General features: G+C 43.4%; 1 protein-coding gene across 21 annotated transcripts in view; it reads right to left on the bottom strand.

Moving 5' to 3' along the window:
• Positions 1–17437, bottom strand: part of MAPK8IP3 (mitogen-activated protein kinase 8 interacting protein 3) — a 62257-nt gene that overhangs the window by 13823 nt on the left and 30997 nt on the right. For 5 of the 21 annotated variants that reach the window (XM_066330366.1, XM_066330376.1, XM_066330367.1 and 2 more), the window contains 11 exons: positions 14050–14061; positions 12405–12422; positions 10064–10121; positions 8954–9106; positions 7544–7625; positions 5643–5773; positions 4985–5041; positions 4364–4534; positions 2299–2425; positions 1386–1481; positions 98–259 (listed from right to left, as the gene is read on the bottom strand). In XM_066330366.1, coding sequence (XP_066186463.1) covers positions 98–259; positions 1386–1481; positions 2299–2425; positions 4364–4534; positions 4985–5041; positions 5643–5773; positions 7544–7625; positions 8954–9106; positions 10064–10121; positions 12405–12422; positions 14050–14061 — 1067 coding nt within the window. Of the gene's footprint in view, positions 1–97; positions 260–1385; positions 1482–2298; positions 2426–4363; positions 4535–4984; positions 5042–5642; positions 5795–7543; positions 7626–8953; positions 9107–10063; positions 10122–12404; positions 12423–14049; positions 14131–17437 lie in introns of all 21 variants that reach the window. The other 16 variants (XM_066330369.1, XM_066330372.1, XM_066330384.1 and 13 more) reach the window with 11 other exon arrangements.

Genomic DNA, 17437 nt, shown 5'->3' with positions numbered 1-17437 from the left:
GCACTTTATGTACAAAGGCACTGAGAAAGAGGGAATGGTAGGGATGAAATTAGAAAAAACATAGGAGGGAAAAAAATTCCTTTTTTTTTTTTCTGACCTTTTTTTTCTCAGGAGATGTATGGTTACTTTTGTTGTTTTCGCCTTCCACTTCCCTATCACAGGTGAGGGGATCATGCCCAGGATCTAGTTTCTGCCCATTCCCAGGCTCCTGTTCCAAAGGTCTCCATCCTGAGAGATTGACTCCAGCTGCACACCACAGCTAAGAAACAGAAGCAGGAATCTGAACTAAGAATTCTGCAGGCTCCTTGGTCTCTTTGAATTTAGGTACCTTTGTGGAGAACTGTCAAATGTCAAACATCTAAAACATTTAGTTGGCAACACCAGATCTTGATGATTTCTACTAGAAGAGATCCACTTTGATGGAGGTAAGACAGAGGATCGCTGTACCCAGCAATATCACTTTGCTCTTTAGTCACTGCAGCAAAGCAAGCCATGACATGGCAGATGTTTAATGTGTTCAAACAGACAGAAGGCAGGTTAAATGAGGTATTAGAAAGAGATTCTTCCCTGTGAGGGTGTCAGGCTGGTGAGGCCCTTGCACAGGTTAGCCTGTAGCTGCCCCATCTCTGAAAGTGTGGAAAAACAGTCTGCTGGTTTAGCTCCCACATAAGCAGTTTTCTGAAATCAAATGCAGCTAGCTAACCTCCTATGAATTATTTCCAGGGAGCTTTTTAAGAGAATTCTTGGAACAGGACTACAGAAATAAGTACTAGATTTATCCAAAACCTTAAGGGAAAGATGCTGCACAGAACATTATCTAAAGATCACACCTAGAACCTTCCAGAAACAACATAAAAATTTTCTTACTATTTAACTATCAGGATGACTTCTAAAAATCATCTCTGAATAAAATAATGACAAACTGGCTATTTCAAAACAAGCAGTTACAGCAGGTAAGTCTGCCACCTGCACAGGTCACCTCCAGATCATACTGGCCTGTTACCAATGAATTCTGGTCAACAGTAGAATCTGAGGAGTGATGAAATGTGTTTTCACTTTCACTTGGTCATTTTCATGAATTTTTGTATCAGTTTCCATTACACCCTGAGGAGTCTTAGCAAAAGCATTATAAGCATAAAGTGTTGCTGTTGTTGATGTATTATCTCAAAAAAGCAAAGGATGTCAGAGAGCAGCAAGGGACCTAGCAATCAGAACCAGCTGAGAATTTTGGCCATCATTAAAAAAAATAAAGGAGAACATAGAATTAGGAATACATAACATCAAAAGAATACAGATTGTTGTAAAAACTGCAGGTTTAGTGACCCAAATTCTTTGCTTATTTCACGTCCCCTTTCTGGACTGCATGGTAAGCAGAAACAACATACCTTCATAGTTGGGTCCTTCTCTACTAGTGGGCGACAATACACAGGCACAGGGACATTTTTCATGCGAGTGTCTTCCTGACCACCATTGGGACTCAGCTAGGGGGAGAAAAGACAAAAAAGACAGTATAAAGCTGCAAACACTGGGATATGGCAAGAGAGATGGAATCAGTGTGGCAGAACCAACCAGAGGTGGCTGCTGCTGAGGCTTCCTTCTTGTGTGAAACAGAGTCCTTAAGGGAGGAGGAGCAGCAGACCCAAGAGACCATCTCACAATCATCACTGCCCCAGTGACAGCCAAAAGAGGCTACACATTGCTCTGCTGATAGAGAAAGGATGCTCTCTGCGAAGAGTGAGAACATTAGCATTCCCTTCCATCATGAGGGTTGGACCTGATGATCTTAAAAGGTCTTTTCCAGAATTAATGATCCTATGGCCTGAAACCTCCAAGCCATGCTGCCAGCCTCCTACCTTTCAGGGGGTCTCTGACCAGTTAAATGTGTCATAAGCCAACAAATGAGGCTGATGTTGTTTGATTTTATGTTACTGATGGGAAGAATTTAGCATGAACTGCACTTGTTTTTCATACAAAATGACTGTTTAAGTTTTTGGAGTATAAATGAACTAACTCATGTTCCAGCCCCATTATAACAAAGGAATTTTTTTTTTAAAAATAAGTGGACTCCAGTTTGGGGCACTTTCGGTTTAGGGTACTTTTCAGTTTCAGTACTTTTTTGCAGAGGAATGTCCCTCCATTGACTCTGGTGGAGATATACAGAGGATTAATTTGATCTGTGCCTGCAATTATCATACAAACAAAACATGCACATAGTACCTCTTAAATATTTAAGACTAAGGTCCTTAGTTAATGACTAAAGTCACCTCCCATTCAGCCTGTCCAGAGTATGGTCCCTACCTGCTTGTACTTGGCCGGGAGGCTCCAGCCACAGGCCTGCAGCCGCCCGTCGTCATTCCGCACGTGCTCCCGGACCTGCCGGTACTGCTCCCGCTTCTGCTCACGGCGCGCCGAGGACGTGCACTCGCTGGGGAGAGAAGCACAGCATCACCCAGCTGATGGTTAAAGAGAGGAGCTCAGGGTGAAGGGAGCGTGGCCAGCATGGGGGAGGGCAAACACAGCAAACCAAATCCAGCTGTGACAACAGATGTAGGGAATCAGACAGAAACACTCTGTTGATGATCTGTCACCTGAGCGATGTTGCAAGCCAAGTCATTATCGCCACCTCTTATGATGTTTCAAGAGCCCTTCCGAAACCGAATAATCCTTCTCTAAAACCTGTCTAGGAGACCACACCAATTTTCACTGAGCTGTTGCAATTTACTAATCCAACGTCTCCACTGGGAAGGCATTTTCAGTTCTTTACCTCCTCATTATAGTCAACTATGGATTTTTCTGTCCATTTTTAAGCTTCTCTGTTGACAAAAAAAATGTGCACTAACTGCTGGTTCCAGCAGAATCACAGAATCACACAATGTGTGTAGGTTGGAAGAGACATTCTAGATCATTGAGTCTGACCCATGCCCTAACACCTCAACTAAACCATGGCATTGAGGGCAACATCCAGTCTTTTTTTAAACACGTCCAGGGATGGTGACTCCACCACCTCCCCGGGCAGACTATTCCAGTACTTTTTATCTGTCTTTCAGTGAAAAACTTTTTCCTAATATCCAACCTACACTTCCCTTGATGCAGCCTGAGACTGTGTCCTCTCGTTCTGTCAGATGCTGCCTGGACAAAGAGACCAACCCCCAGCTGTCTACAGCCACCCTTCAGGAAGTTATAGAGAGTGATAAGGTCACCTCTGAGTCTCCTTTTCTCCAGGCTAAACAACCCCAGCTCCCTCAGTCGTTCTTTATATGGCTTGTTTTCCAAGTCCTTCACCAGCCTTGTTGCCCTCCTCTGGATGTGTTCAAGCATCTCAATGTCCTTCCTAAACTGTGGGGCCCAGAACTGGACACAATACTCAACATGTGGCTGGAGGACAACTCCAGCTTTGTCCTCTCAAAGATTAAACTAAAAATTGATCCGTGAGCTTTTAGACATGTTTTAATAGAAACAAATGCTGTTTGTCAGTTCCAGTCCTCGAAAGATTTTTAAAGTATCCTTCTGACATACTAACAACATCAGCAGAAAAATTATATCCTGTGGGCAGCCCCATTATGTAATGCACTGCTGAGAAGTACTCAGATACCACAGCAGGACTGTGAGATGTTATCAGAAAAAAAGATAGAATAAGGGCAGCGAGTATGTAAAAAGTTTAAATTTACGCTTCTACAAGATCCAGTGTCTTTTCAACAAATCATTTTTACTGTAGAAGTTATCCTACTTCACCACCACATTCTCCAATGTCCTTCCATAAAAACGCATGTGAAACTACACAACCTTTGCAATGGCAGAACATGTTCTGAAGTGATGTAAAGCACTGAAGAGTTTTCTCCCTTCATGTCAGCAACACAAAGAATTTGGGTAAGACTGCAGTAGTGATACCCAGAGGCTCACTTTTACCATGGTTAAGATTAAAACCACATACTGCGACTTAAATATTCTGTGGAGAGAACTTTTATCTTCACTTCAATGCCTTGTCAAAAGTGTTGTGCAGACATTCCTTCCCTTTGTCCTGTTGCTGCCATCACACTCCATCACAAAAACCCTCCTTCATTCCATCTCAGTCTGAAAACACAGGTGCAGAACTAGAGTGGGGCCAACTTGAGCTCCAGTGGTCCTTGCTGAGATGATCCATCATGGCCTGGAAAGCCACTGGTACTGTATGTTTGGGAAAACAAGGTTTGCCAAACCCATCCAGTAGTAACTGATGAGTGAAAGCTCAGGGAGATAAACCACAGAGAACATAGAGACATACTAACATCACACAGACTGTTTCCAAAGTGGAAAACAGCTTATTTCCCTGCACTTCGGGAGAGCTGCAGGGGAGCCTGGCTTGGCACACAGCCCTGCAACTCACTCGTCAGGGAAGAACTCGAGGGTGCGGCTACCGGAGGAGATCTGGCACATGGTGTGGCTGCGCCGCTGGCTGAACCCCGCCGTGGTGGGAGACTTGTAGTGGATATTCACAGAGGGGTAGGTCCTCTTTGCTGGGGGAGGGCTGGAGGAAGAGCTGAACAGACGGCTGAAGCTAGGGACAGAAAAAGGCCAACAAGTAAGAGAAAAGCTGCCTGGGGAGACAGGCATCATAGACACACAAAATGGGAAGCAAGAGGTTGGGATCAAAGGCTGTAAGCGTGCCACAAAAAGTGCTCTACTTCAAACCCAGACCTACATCCTTGGTTTGATTGGCATAAGGTGTTTTTAGCTTCCAGAAATAGGTACCTATTACAACTGACTGAGCGTGTATGAAAGTTTTCATTCCAGGATACTCACGAACTTTTACAACTTGTGCAACAAAATTAATGCACACACACATTTAATTTCACTAAGGACAAAGGAAGCCCTTGAAGGCAAAAGGGTTAAGCCAATAACACTTCTATCTGACATTAATGTCAGGAGTCTACTAAGTTGCTGTCTGAAGTAGAAATGGCAACACTCCCCCTTTTCTTCATCTTGCAGGAACCACCAAAGAACTTACAACTGCCAAATGGTGGATTTCTTCTTCTCCTGGACAGATGGGTGCTCACGGGAAGCTCTATGGACAAACACAGCAGAACCAAGTTAATTTCTGCATCTCTGCCAAGCATCTGGTAATTTCCATCAAAGAAGCTGTGTCAAAAGTCAGAATTCATTCTAACGTGTTTCAAAGGACACCAGGGAAAGGGACATGCACTGGTCTTCAGTGCAAGCACACCCAGCTACTTTAAGTATCAACACTGACGTGAAAGGCAAGTAAGTGTGTTTAACAAGAAGTTTTATCAACTCTCTGTAACACTGTCTGCCACAGACAGTGTGGGAACTACAGCCCCCAGCATCAGAGTCACTTCAAACCGTAGCATTTAGAACTCATAAATCAGAAGAAATACTGCTCCCTAGAGTTTCTCCCAACTTAGGCACACAAGAAACAAGCAAGACAAACAAATGTCCAGTGTCTCCAAATAACAGTGGCAACATGAGATTTGCAGCCCAGGTTCAGAAACAAGAGAGGAAGAATTGGTATTAGGAGAGAAGCATCTACAGTCTGAAAAACTCCCACTACTTCTCAGTCCTATGTTGGTAGGGGCTGCACTGACCACAAGGTAAAACATAAATAGCTTCTGTCCTAAACAGGGATGTTGCCCAACACCCCACTTCACCTGATCATCTCTGTCCACCTGACAGCCTCCTGGAGCTCCATCAGCCTCTCCTTATACTGGTTGCGCTCCATCAGGACGCGGGCCATCTCCACGCGGGTGAAACGCCGGCGCTGGGCAATGGGAATGTTGTCCTGCAGAGGGGAGGAGCACTGCTTCAGCCAACAAAAGATGGAATGGGATTGAGGTTAGTACCGGGCAAGTCAGGGGACAGACACATATTAGTTAGTTCTTCTCCTGTCCTGCTTGATTTCACCCCCATTTCCACACAGGAGGAGCTAATTCAGACAGTGAGCTCCAAACTATGGCCATTGGACCTCTGGGTGTTCGGCAAAACCGTGGAAGTTAGAATGAGAATCACCACCAACTTGAACACATAGCCCTCACATACACCCCATTATGGGACTATTGCCAGAAAGGAGCTTTGATAGTCTGCAAGGAATGATAAGAATTGACAGTGGTCTGTTGGTCCAGAAATTTGGAAAACAAAGTTTTAATTCAGTAGCAAAGCCAGTCACAAGCAGCAGAGAGCACCACATAATACCATCTGCCCCCTCAGGAGGACTGGAAGGAAGTATTCTGTTAGTACAGATAGATAAAGATAGGATACAGGAAATTTAGGTAATGCCTTTTCCTCTTTGGTGACACAACTGGACATTCCAACAAAGGCACAGGCAGGTTTGGGTTGGGAACAACAGGACTGAAAGTCTGTTCGTCTCTTTTGAAGAGTGGAAAATGAGAACAATATGACTAAGTCACAGAAAGTATCAGCCCAAATGAAAGACTTGCAAGGGTTTGGAAACTCATTACTAGGAGGTGGCACAGGATTGTGCTAGACTGTGGCAATCCCAACCTCAGCCTGGCAGGTAAGTGCTGCTGAGAGCTGGAACAGCATAAATTAACAGTCACTCTCTAGCCTCCTTGGACTTTGAATCAAATCTGTATGACTAGTCAAAACAAGAATTGTGTAAACAAAAAGGAATTTATCAATTGTTTTTTAAATTAAAAAGAGAACCAGACTTCCTGTCCGTTCAGCTGAAAACAAATCCAACTCTCTTCAGCAGCTCATGAGCACAACTTGAAAATATTCCCATCCACTTAAATTCTCAACAGACCAAGTTCACTCCAATTAAGTCAAGTGATTTAGGCTAAAATTGAACTTGCTCTGATACCTTGTGTAAGAAAGAAAAACAGTAACACTGATAAGCAATGTATTGAATTCCCTGTCCTAGTAGAGATATTTACAAGGAAAATATTGTTACTGCTTGATTTGCCTTTTTTTTTTTTTTTTTTTTTCAGCTACAGTTTGTCTTTGTTGAAAAGCCTCTGTCTCAGCCAAAATGGTTTCAGGAGCTCTCCTAAAAGAACAGCCCACGAGCCTTCTCTGCCTGTACCCTGTAACAAGCAGTACTGGCTTATGGATAAGAATTAACAAGAAAAACACAGCACTAAGAGGTGGTGGTAGTCACTATTGCAAAGCAGGTTGTGTAAGCTGGATTTCACTGCATAATGTCATCACAGCTACATCTTCACTGCCAACATGGGGACAGGCTCTTCTGGAGAAGCCTGACAGTCATAACACCCTGAGAGAATCCTCACTGCACACAAGATTTTAATTCTAAATTAGGATGGTACTGACCAGGGCAGTGCTCTAGCACCCGGGTGCAGAAACTACATCCTGCACAGTGGTACTGCCACTGGGTCAGCTGCTGCTCTGTGCCAGATTCTGGTTTGAAAGTTGTGCGAAGGGATTTCATGCACATCAGCCACAACCCATTCAGTGCCCTTGCCCTCAGTGCTTACAAAGGCACATCAATTTGCATCTCAAGAGTCATATACATGAAGCAATATAGGTAAGTAAATCAACCCCCTTTCCCCGCAGGCATTTTAGTAATGTCATATACCAATTCTGTACAGAGATAGCTGCTTACATCCTCCACCTCCTCTTTGGGCTCTCGTCGGGCAACAATTGCTTCAGATTTCACTCTAGGAAACAGGAAAAAAGGGATCAAAACACCAAGTGACACCACGGCTGGCTTTGGGAAGAGAACCAGCTATGGGAAGTCTGGCTGCATCCATCACAAGGGAGCAATCTCAAACCATGTGTACCAAGTGTACAAATTCTGAAATGCTTCTCTGGCATTTTCCCTCCCTCTTTCAGCACATTACTCTGAAAGCTTCACCGATCTCACCCCATTTTTTTCAAACAATTATTGTGAGTATTCTTCCAGCACCACTAGAAGAATTCAGCCACTTTGTATTTCTGAATCAGCATCTACATTCAAGTACTTGAAATTCAAATATTTGATGAGAACTGAGCCATTTTCAACAGGGAAAATACTGGCTTAAATGCTTCTGCTGGACTGCTTCTGGTTGCAGTAGATTCTCTGATTATCTGTGATTCAGTACAGTGAAAAAAGCCCTTAACGTGAAGAACAGTTTGCGAAAATGGTAAAGAACGCCAAACCCTGAAAAAAACCTGGAAGTATTTAAGTGTGTACTTTCAATATCTTTGAAGTCCTACTTTATGAGGCGTTATAAAAGGCATTTAAAAAATCTCCCTGCTTGCAAGACTACTTTAATTTCAGACATTCTGAACAGCAAAGAGACAAGTCTGTGTTACTCTTGGTGATTTTGAGCTCAGACTACAGAACCTAGATTCCAGTTGGAGAACAAACCCTGTCTTTTGCTCTGAGCACCTGAAGTCATGCACCGCCAGCCACAATTGAACTGTTCTGCTCTGAGCTCCAGGAGGCAGCTTTGTGTGTATGGATGTGAAACCATTCCAGGCTTTGCTGGGCAGTTGGGCTTTAGCTTCTCTAATTTGACAGGAAGATAGAAAGTGGCATCTTCCTCTATCTGACTTTAGAATCTCTTCTGCTTCTTCTCACTCTTAACAAGAGCAATGAAACAATTACTGATGTAGGGATTTAAATATTTCTTGTGGAACTCTGTATGAGCTCTTTCACTAAATGAATGGGCATTCACTTCTCTCAGAGCTATCCTGGCTGCTAGGAGGATCAAGCTCTTGGCAGTTTCCTTCAAAACTACTAGTTTTGAAATTCCCTTTCTTCCGGTGGTTTTGGTTGTTGCTGTTGGTTGGCTTTTAATTGCAAATTTAAACCCTTAATGCTTCACTCCAGGGAGACTGGGTTTGGAGTTGCTGCTTCAGAATCCTAACCCTGCCTTGTTGTGCTCTCTAAAGTACCTCTGAATGCCAATGCTAATCCCATGAGCCAAACAGAGTAAAACAGAGGAGGTAGGTTTGCCACTCTGCACTCCCAGCTCCTCGCGCCAGGGGGGTAATCACTCACCTCTTTAGCTCCTCCTCCAGCTCCTTGACTCTGGCTTCTATTTTGGCTTTGGCCTGCTTTGTTGCTTCCAGTTCTCCCTTCAGCACCTCCTGCTCCCCAGACAGCTGGTCCACCTTGGCAATCAAATCATTCTTCACAACGTTCAAAGCATTTCTTGAAGGTGTGAAACGGACAATAAGCAAAAATGCCCAAAACTAGCAGCTGTCCATAAAAGACCTTTAACTAAAGCCACAGACGCTACAAGGAGAGTTGAAACAAGTGTGTTTAACAATTCAGCAATGACTCAAGGGAAATTAAACTTTTGGAAGATGGAGCTGCAGAAGAACAGAGAAATCACCATAATTGTTCAATATGAGGTTTGTTCATTCCTGTATCCTGACTAACAAACAAACCTCTCCTTCAGAAGATGGAAGAACACTGCAGAAGACACGTGTAGAGTAACCTATCTATTTTTGACAGAATGAAAGTCTGAAATACACCTTTCAGAACTGCTGTCACTTGCAATTGAGGATAATTGCAGATGATGGCAATAGAAATACGCATTTCCAATCAGCTCCAAAACATTTGAAATTTAGAAAATCAGTAGCTTCCCATCACAGTAGGTTTTCCAGCTCTTCCCTGGAAGTACTCTGCCTTCCTCTTCCCAGCTCCTCAGCTTTAATAGCTCGTTTGCCAGCTTTTCTCAAAAACCAGCTCCATTAAATTGTCTGCTTCTCCTCCCTCAACTACGAAATTGTTTGAGAACTCAACAGTGACAATCTTTTTTTTTTCCTAATTAACAAACCTTGCAAATAAAACCTTATTAACAACAATATCCTCACAGAGGCTCAGACCAACTCATGGATTCCCACTGAAGTTAATTTAAAGGTTGCAACTGATCTCAGATGACATCAGGCCCTACCAGCACATGCCTAGAAGCTTTATCCAAGTGCCTGCAGAAAGGAGACAGTTAGGAAACAGCTCAGGAGAGCAATTCTTCTTCTACAAGTGAAGGAACAAGTATTCAGAGCAACCAGTTAGATAAATGAGGCACAAGTTTTGGCCAAGACAAACTCCAAGGTGACCTCTCATAACCAGGCAGGTAGGTCATTGCATGCAACAATTCCTTACTTGGTCTCCAGCAGCTGAGAGTTCTCCAACAGCAGATTGCCCACTTCTTTGCCCATTCCTGAAAAGAAAGGCCAGGCAGTTTTCACCTGCTCTCCTAGAAACATGCAGCTTTTGTGGCACTGCCTAACTTATGCCTGAGGAAAATAAATCACTTTTGTTAGGTTTCCCTAGATTCCTGTGTCCTGTGTGGAGAGTGGAGTCTCTCTAGCTGAATGACCAAACAGCGCCAGCAAAGATACCCATGTGTCCTGTAGAGAACCCAAATTCAGACCTAGCTACTGACCCCAACCTTCACAGACCTCTTTGAGAGGGACAGAGGGGAGAGCTTCACTAATAACAATCAGGGGAAGTCAAGGCAGTAACTCCTGGTTCAGCCATGAGCTATTGCAAATTTTTTATCATTCCTCCCATGGAATCAAGGTAGAGTTTATGGGTTTTTCACAGAGGAAAGCAGAACTGTCTGAATTGCTGTCCTGATCTGCACACTAGTGATTTTCTTCCTTTCTTAGTATAAGCCAAATTTTCTGTTTGCATTATTTAGGATCATAGCTGTGACGAGTTTCATGAAGACAAAAGGCTTCCCCGTTATTGACCTTCTGCCAGAGCAATTTTAATAGGACTGCAGATTGTCCCTTGCTACATCTAGCTCTAATAGCATTCTCACAGATGTTTAAAATGTGAAGTCTTGGTTTCACTACTTCAGACTCACAATCAGCACCTTCAGCAGACACTCTGCACTTGCACATGGGTATCCACGTACAGCTGCAATCTGCAGACTGGTTTACAAGCACACTGATGCATCTGGGGCTGCAAGTGAAGGTCAAATTCAGTATTTCATAAAACCAATGAAATTTAGGGACCAAAAGCACATCTGGATTGTTTCCCGCTACCAAGGACTTGCTGAGTTCCAGGCTCAGCCTCTGTTTTAGTGAGGAACAGAGGCCACCTGAGAGCTGACGGCACAGAGGCTTCTCCCTGTTGGAGGACAGTGCTGAGGGGTGCAGCCCGTATCTCACCACAGGTCTCAGAGCATGAAGTCTCCCCACAATCAGTATTTGTCCTGCCCTCTAAACTCTCTCTTCCTTCACAGCAAAGGCATCAACAGTCTTTGTGACATGTCATTTTGCTGATTAATATTTGCAGAAAATAAAATCAACACAAACTTAAATTAAATGGAAGTTAGAGGAACATGGCAACACATGAGAAGTGAGGACACACTACAACACTCCAACACAAAGATCCTCTTCCCACAGTTAAATGGGATGACTTTATGATGACAAAAACAAATTCCAGCAAGAATGAGTAAGAAGCAGCATTTTCAAAGAACTTTTGAAAAGTTAGTGACGAATAATTAATCACTTTGATGTTTCAGACAATGTGTGTCAGAGAATATTCCAACATCATAGAAATGGGCAATGCCAATTGCAATGCAAACTATGGGTATTTTGGGTAGGTAGGGTAAAGGATCTATACTCCTTTTTTTTTTTTTTGTGACGTGCCACATGTAGGTCAGAAAAACCAGAAGTCTTCTATTTATTAAATTATTTTCTTGCTCATTTTTAGTGATTTTACAAATGATCAATTAAATATTTAGCCTGTAAGGCATTAAATTAGCAAAAGAACATTAAATATGCTGAAGAACATCTAGGAAAAAGCTCACCCCAATCTTTTTTGGATTAAATCTTTTTTCTTCATATTCTGGAGTCATACATCCCTCTCTGCAGCTGCTTTTGGGAGAGAAAGAAATTCTGGGGAAGAGGGTGGGCTATCATGCCAGAGCTAAAGGCCACACACATTCCATCAGTATCCTTCACCACAGTTTCTACTTGTGTGTGATGCAGTGACAGACCAATGCCTTAACCACCTGGAGGTCGGAGAGGCTCCTCTGACAATAAAGAACAGGAAGAAGCCTCCCAGAGCCATGAAATGCCACTATGAGATCACCTTGTACAGGCCATAATGGGACTCCTCTGCTCATGGGAAGAAAACTTTCAGTGTGGAGAGACTATAAAAGAGATCTCTTCAACTCTCTGGAGTGTGGAGCAACGAGAGGTGAGGTCTGGGCAGAGCCCTGTCCAGCAGAGAACCTACACCATCTTCCTCCCACAGCCAGCCAAACAGTGTGAAGCATCAAAGCAGATAATTAACAAGAATCCCCAAACCACCTCTACAGTGCAGCTGCATCCTGCTTCTTGGGGAGGTGCTGCCATCACCACAAAAAACCAAACCAAGATGATGCAAGACATGGACAGATGAAGAGTGGATGAAAAGAATGCAGAAAAAAATGCACATTAAAACAGAAAAGAAAAGAAAAAAAAAAGTAAAAAGGCCTTCGCCTTACCAAAGAAATCATCCCGTACTATGAGAGCCATCCCATACGAGAAAGGGAACAGAAAGAAATGGGGACGAAGGGGAAGAAAGGAAGAGAAAAACAGCAGCCATTAAGTACCAGTCTGTAAACAGCAAACAGAGCAGCTCATCAGCACATGTACAGTGTGTGGTGCCAGCAGATGTAATGCTTGGTAGAAAGTGATCTTGTTCTGCTTCAGCCTGACTTAACAGGGACTTTACCTTAGAGTGTCACAGAATGGTTTGGGTTGAAAGAGACCTTTAAAACTCATCCATTTCCAGTCCCCTGCCATGGGCAGGGACACCTCCCACTAGACCATGTTTGTCTAAGCCTCATCAAGCCTGGCCTTGAACTCACCCAGGGATGAAGCAGCCACAGCTTTTCCAGGCAACCTGTGCCAGAGCCTTACCACCTTAATTGCAAAAAAACATTTTTGTTATATTTAATCTAAATTTCCCCTCTTCTGTTTAAAACCATCGCCCCTTGTCCTATCACAACGGATGTCAGGACAAGCTTGAGACCTGCTTTCTTCACCTTCATAATCTTCCCTGGATGATACATCCTTGAGTTTCCCACAACAAAGGCAGGCCAATAAACATTATGAACAGGGTGAAGGAAGGACAGTAGCAGGGAGAAAAAACCAAAAGTAGGGCTGAGTATCAAAGATTTCATCTGGCCTAAAAAGGCCCAAATGCACCTCCACACTGCAACAAACTCCAACCCAACATCAGATTTTCTGATGGGAGATTTTCTGAGAAACGTTCACAAAAAATGTGGCTTACAGTAAAACCAGTCTGAATGAAAAGAAGGGATGATGCCATCCCTTTCTTGGTATCATTACAAAGCCCGCACTGAGCACTACCAGACACAGGGACGTGGCAGAGCTTGTTGGTGCATGATACTATCACAGCTGCCAGGTCACCATCTTTACTATAGGGCAAGTTTTACCCAGTTTGCACTGTAATCAAGAGAGATTCCCTTGACTTCAACTGAAATTGCATCAGGGCCCAAGTGTGTTTTACAAGCAGGTGCAAACCTAATGGCAGAGCATGGCCCTAGAGCAGCAAGCAGCCTCCCCCAACAAGGACAGAGCTATCACACAACTCCTGAGACAGAAAGGCAAAGTTTCCACCAAAGACAGAGGCTTTGCCACTCTAACCAATCACAAAAGTGTATTTAGTACCATTATCACCATACCCGAAAGGGGTTAGTTTGCACCAGGTAACCCCCCACAGCCACTGGCAATGGAAGGACTCCTCACAGCAAAGGCCATGGAGAGGACAATGGGACCCTCACTCAGCCTGTGCCCACCCAAGCTCTGCTACAAGTACCCTTCCTGGCAGACAAAAAGCCCTGTGAGCCCCAAGACCTTGACTGACAGGCTAGTGTGCACTGTGGAGCCTGCCCACAGCCACACAAGAGAAAGTAGGTTGAAAGGCAGCAGGAACACAAGCAGAGCTGGGACCTCCCACTGCAGGGACCCACCAGTGTGAGGCAACCAAGCAAGGTGAGGTGAAGAATTCTGCAAAGCCAACCGTGTTTGGACAAGAGCAGGGGAGTATCACACGTGTATACCACATCATCCAACCTCAACCAGAAAAGAAGAAACAAGGAGAACTGAGCAGGAGATACACACCTGAGAACTCCCCTATGCGCCATGTCCAGCGAAGCACAGAGAGACAAGGGAAAAAGGAAGTGAAAAAGGATCCATCAGTGACTGAAACCAACAAAATCAAAATTTTGTTCAAAAAAAATTAGCAATGATTCAGCCATTTCAATATCAAAAGCCATGAAATAGTAAGGACAGGACGTGCCATAGCTGTTGATGGCATGACTCTACATATAGTACAGGAAAAAAAACCCAAGGAAAGGTAACCCGTGGTACCACTCATAACTGCAACCACACACCTCAGCTATCCCCAGATTTCCAGACATGGATCTGAGGCAATCAGATCTTCCTGGGCTGGGTAAACCTTTATTGTGTCTTTATTTAATCATCAATCACTACATGCAGAACAGCTCATTCCCACTACCTCTCCCCTTGTGATTTTAACAGCTAGATCCTCTGACAATAACTCTGCTCTCCAGTAACACCACAGCTTACAAAAGACAATTGTTTGCATTTAAAACCTTTTTTTTTTTTTGTACAGTGTAGCTCTGGGACTTAGTTTGATAATCTCATTTTGACTTCTGTACACAACACTGTATATAAACTTACCGCTAATAAGGCTGCATTTCTGCCTTTAGCACAGACCCCCAGTTCTTTAATTTCCAAAGCAAATAGAGTTGGTTATCCTAAACCTGAATCACAGAATGGTCTGGGTTGGAATGATCATCCAGTTCCACCCCCTGCCATGGGCATGGACATCTTCCACTATCCCAGGTTGCTCCAAGCCCCCTCTAACCTGGCCTTGGACTCTCCCAGGGATGGGGCAGCCAGAGCTTCTCTGGGCTATCAGCTCACCACTCTCACTACTCTCAGTGAAAAGACCTGTCCACTGAGCACACCCTAACTACTGTGATCCTTTGTGTCTGGAAACACTTGAGATAGGGAAGAGCAGGACGTGGGATCTGGTAGAAGAGGGAGCTGAGAAGAGATGGGAGAACAGCAGCCTACCATGGATCACTTGTGATTAGCATGTGGATATGCAGGAAAACAGCCAACTAGTGCTCCTAAGTCTCTAGGAGAAATAAGGGAATTTCATCCTCAATGCCCATTAGTAAATAATTGTTCTCATTCCACAGTTTTCTCCAGAATACTTCCTATACAAATCCATGTATGTAAAGCAGTATTAGAGGTGGGAGGAAACCCACATGTTTTGTGGGTTTTATTCAAAATAATAAAACATAAAGAATGCCAATTATGTACCAGGAATGAATGGGATTTTCCATTCCAGAATCAGACTTGCCTGCCAGACACTGCTCAAGGGTAATTTCTACAAGTCCTGTTTTTAAGGTCCTCTTTAATGAGATTTCTCTTTCTTTAAGGAACTGAGACCAAAAAAAACAAAAAATAATATTCTTTACAGATTGACTTCCAAGCATTGAGAGACTGGAGGAAGTAGTAAGTCTTCACTATAGTCAGCTTAGAGTCATTCATTAATTTGATTTAAAGAAAGAAGCAAGCCCCAAATACGACCTAGAGAGAACTCCTTCAGCTTGTGGATCTTGCTTCTTACATCATGTTCATAAAGCTCCATTTCCTCTGTGTCTCTTCAAACTCAAAGGTACAGCACAAAGAGAGAGCATTCTAACTAACAAAAAAGGCAAAAATTTGGATTATGTTGACAGATTTTTGTCAGCCCTAAGATCTAGCCCTTTGCTTCTATCTTTACCAGACTTTCTTTTGTGCTTTCTACTGTGCAAAGCCAAAAGAAGTACCAGTCTCACTTCTCGTTTAGAGACATGACCCCTGAGATCTTTCTCTGCTTCTTCCCTTTGTGGGGAGGAACCAGCAATGTGTGTGTTCACTGTAAAAATACTCTTACGTGCCAGAGTCAGTGGCCAGAACTCAGCAAAAGGATTAATTAGATCAATGTTTATCACCAAAAAAAAAAAAAAGGCACAGAACTACCTGATTTTGTAAGAGTCCATTTCCCAGGTTTGCAAAGGAACCAGCCTTCCTATTTTGCTGTACCGCCATGGGATCACCTGAAAGGCTGCTCTGCTCAGGTTAGAAAATGGTCCCAGCACAGAAATGTCCTCCTCGTAAGCCACGCTGCAGTCTTCAGAAACTACATTGTGATCTTCAGGGCCCACACTTACATGGGCACTGTTCAACAAAGTCTTTGTACACTTCTATTTCAAGTGGTAACTCCCAAACAACAGACATCTCAACACACTGAAGTCTTTGGGTAGCCTTGTAGCAGGACGAGGTGAAGCACCTTTGACTTCATCTGAGACTGTAGTGAATAACCATGCAAGATTTGGGCAACAAAAAGCTTTGGCCCTTTGAAAACAACAGTCTGCATTTCTTGCTACTACTGTGTCAGACTACAGGGTAATCCCAAGAAGAAGCGGATTTGCAGAAGGCAGGCTTCCAAAGTGGGAAGCATGTTGTTCAAAGCCATTCATACACCAAGCAAGTAATTTTCCAGAACAGTAACTCTTCCAAGCCAATAATACCCGATACCCCAGCCATACTGGGGGGAGAAGGAAAGCAGCAGTTGCACAGTGATTAGCAGACAGAGCTGCAGAATCAACCCAACACTCCACGATAAGAAGGAGTGAACATGAGGACCAAGATAAAACAGATAGCCAATGGCAAGATTATCCATGGTTTTAGTGTTTTAATTCTGCTAGGAAGAGAGCTCCTTGATCAAGTATGGAGCTGGTTAACCAAAATTCATTCCACAGCTTTAACCACCACATGTAGTTCCTAATGTCAGGCTTCCCTTTTAAGCAGGAGCCCCAGCCCTTCTGCAAATGGCTACCAGCATCCAGGTGATTCTCAAACCTGGAAATCTTGCTTTTCCTTCAGAATTCTTTCTTTTGTAAATACTTGCACAGATTGGCTCCCACTGCAGGCAGAGAAAGCCTGTGTGTTCATCCTGAGTTTTCTGCAGATTTTTTTTCTTCTGGCAATCTTGAGTTGAAGGTGAAACAATAAATGATTTTACACTTCAGGCAATGGCACAAGGGCTCTCATAAATGCTGCAGGGCTAGCATGATTTAAAAAAAAAACAACACAAACCTACCCATATCAAAAAACTACTGCAAGCATTCTCATGATGGTCTGGTTCATGTTCTTAATTCCAGTCACACTATTGGCTTATAAGAGTACAATTTCACAGGTATTTGTCATTCATCAAACAAGAACTACTGTATCCTTTCGAAATTTCAGTCCACATATTCAAGGTTAAGTTTTTGTTTAATAGGGCAAAATCTATCCCCCCTGCAGAAACATGCTTTTTAAGGGTCCTGATACAAGAAGTATCAAAGCTGATAAAAGTACCTTCCTAATTTGGGCAAAGGTGAGCTGCTGCCAGCAAGTCTGTGTGACACACTTCAGCTCATTCTGTTCT

This window comes from Sylvia atricapilla, chromosome 15 (genome assembly GCF_009819655.1).
Source record: "Sylvia atricapilla isolate bSylAtr1 chromosome 15, bSylAtr1.pri, whole genome shotgun sequence".
NCBI lineage: Eukaryota > Metazoa > Chordata > Aves > Passeriformes > Sylviidae > Sylvia > Sylvia atricapilla.
This window is presented reverse-complemented; position numbering and strand designations above follow the sequence as displayed.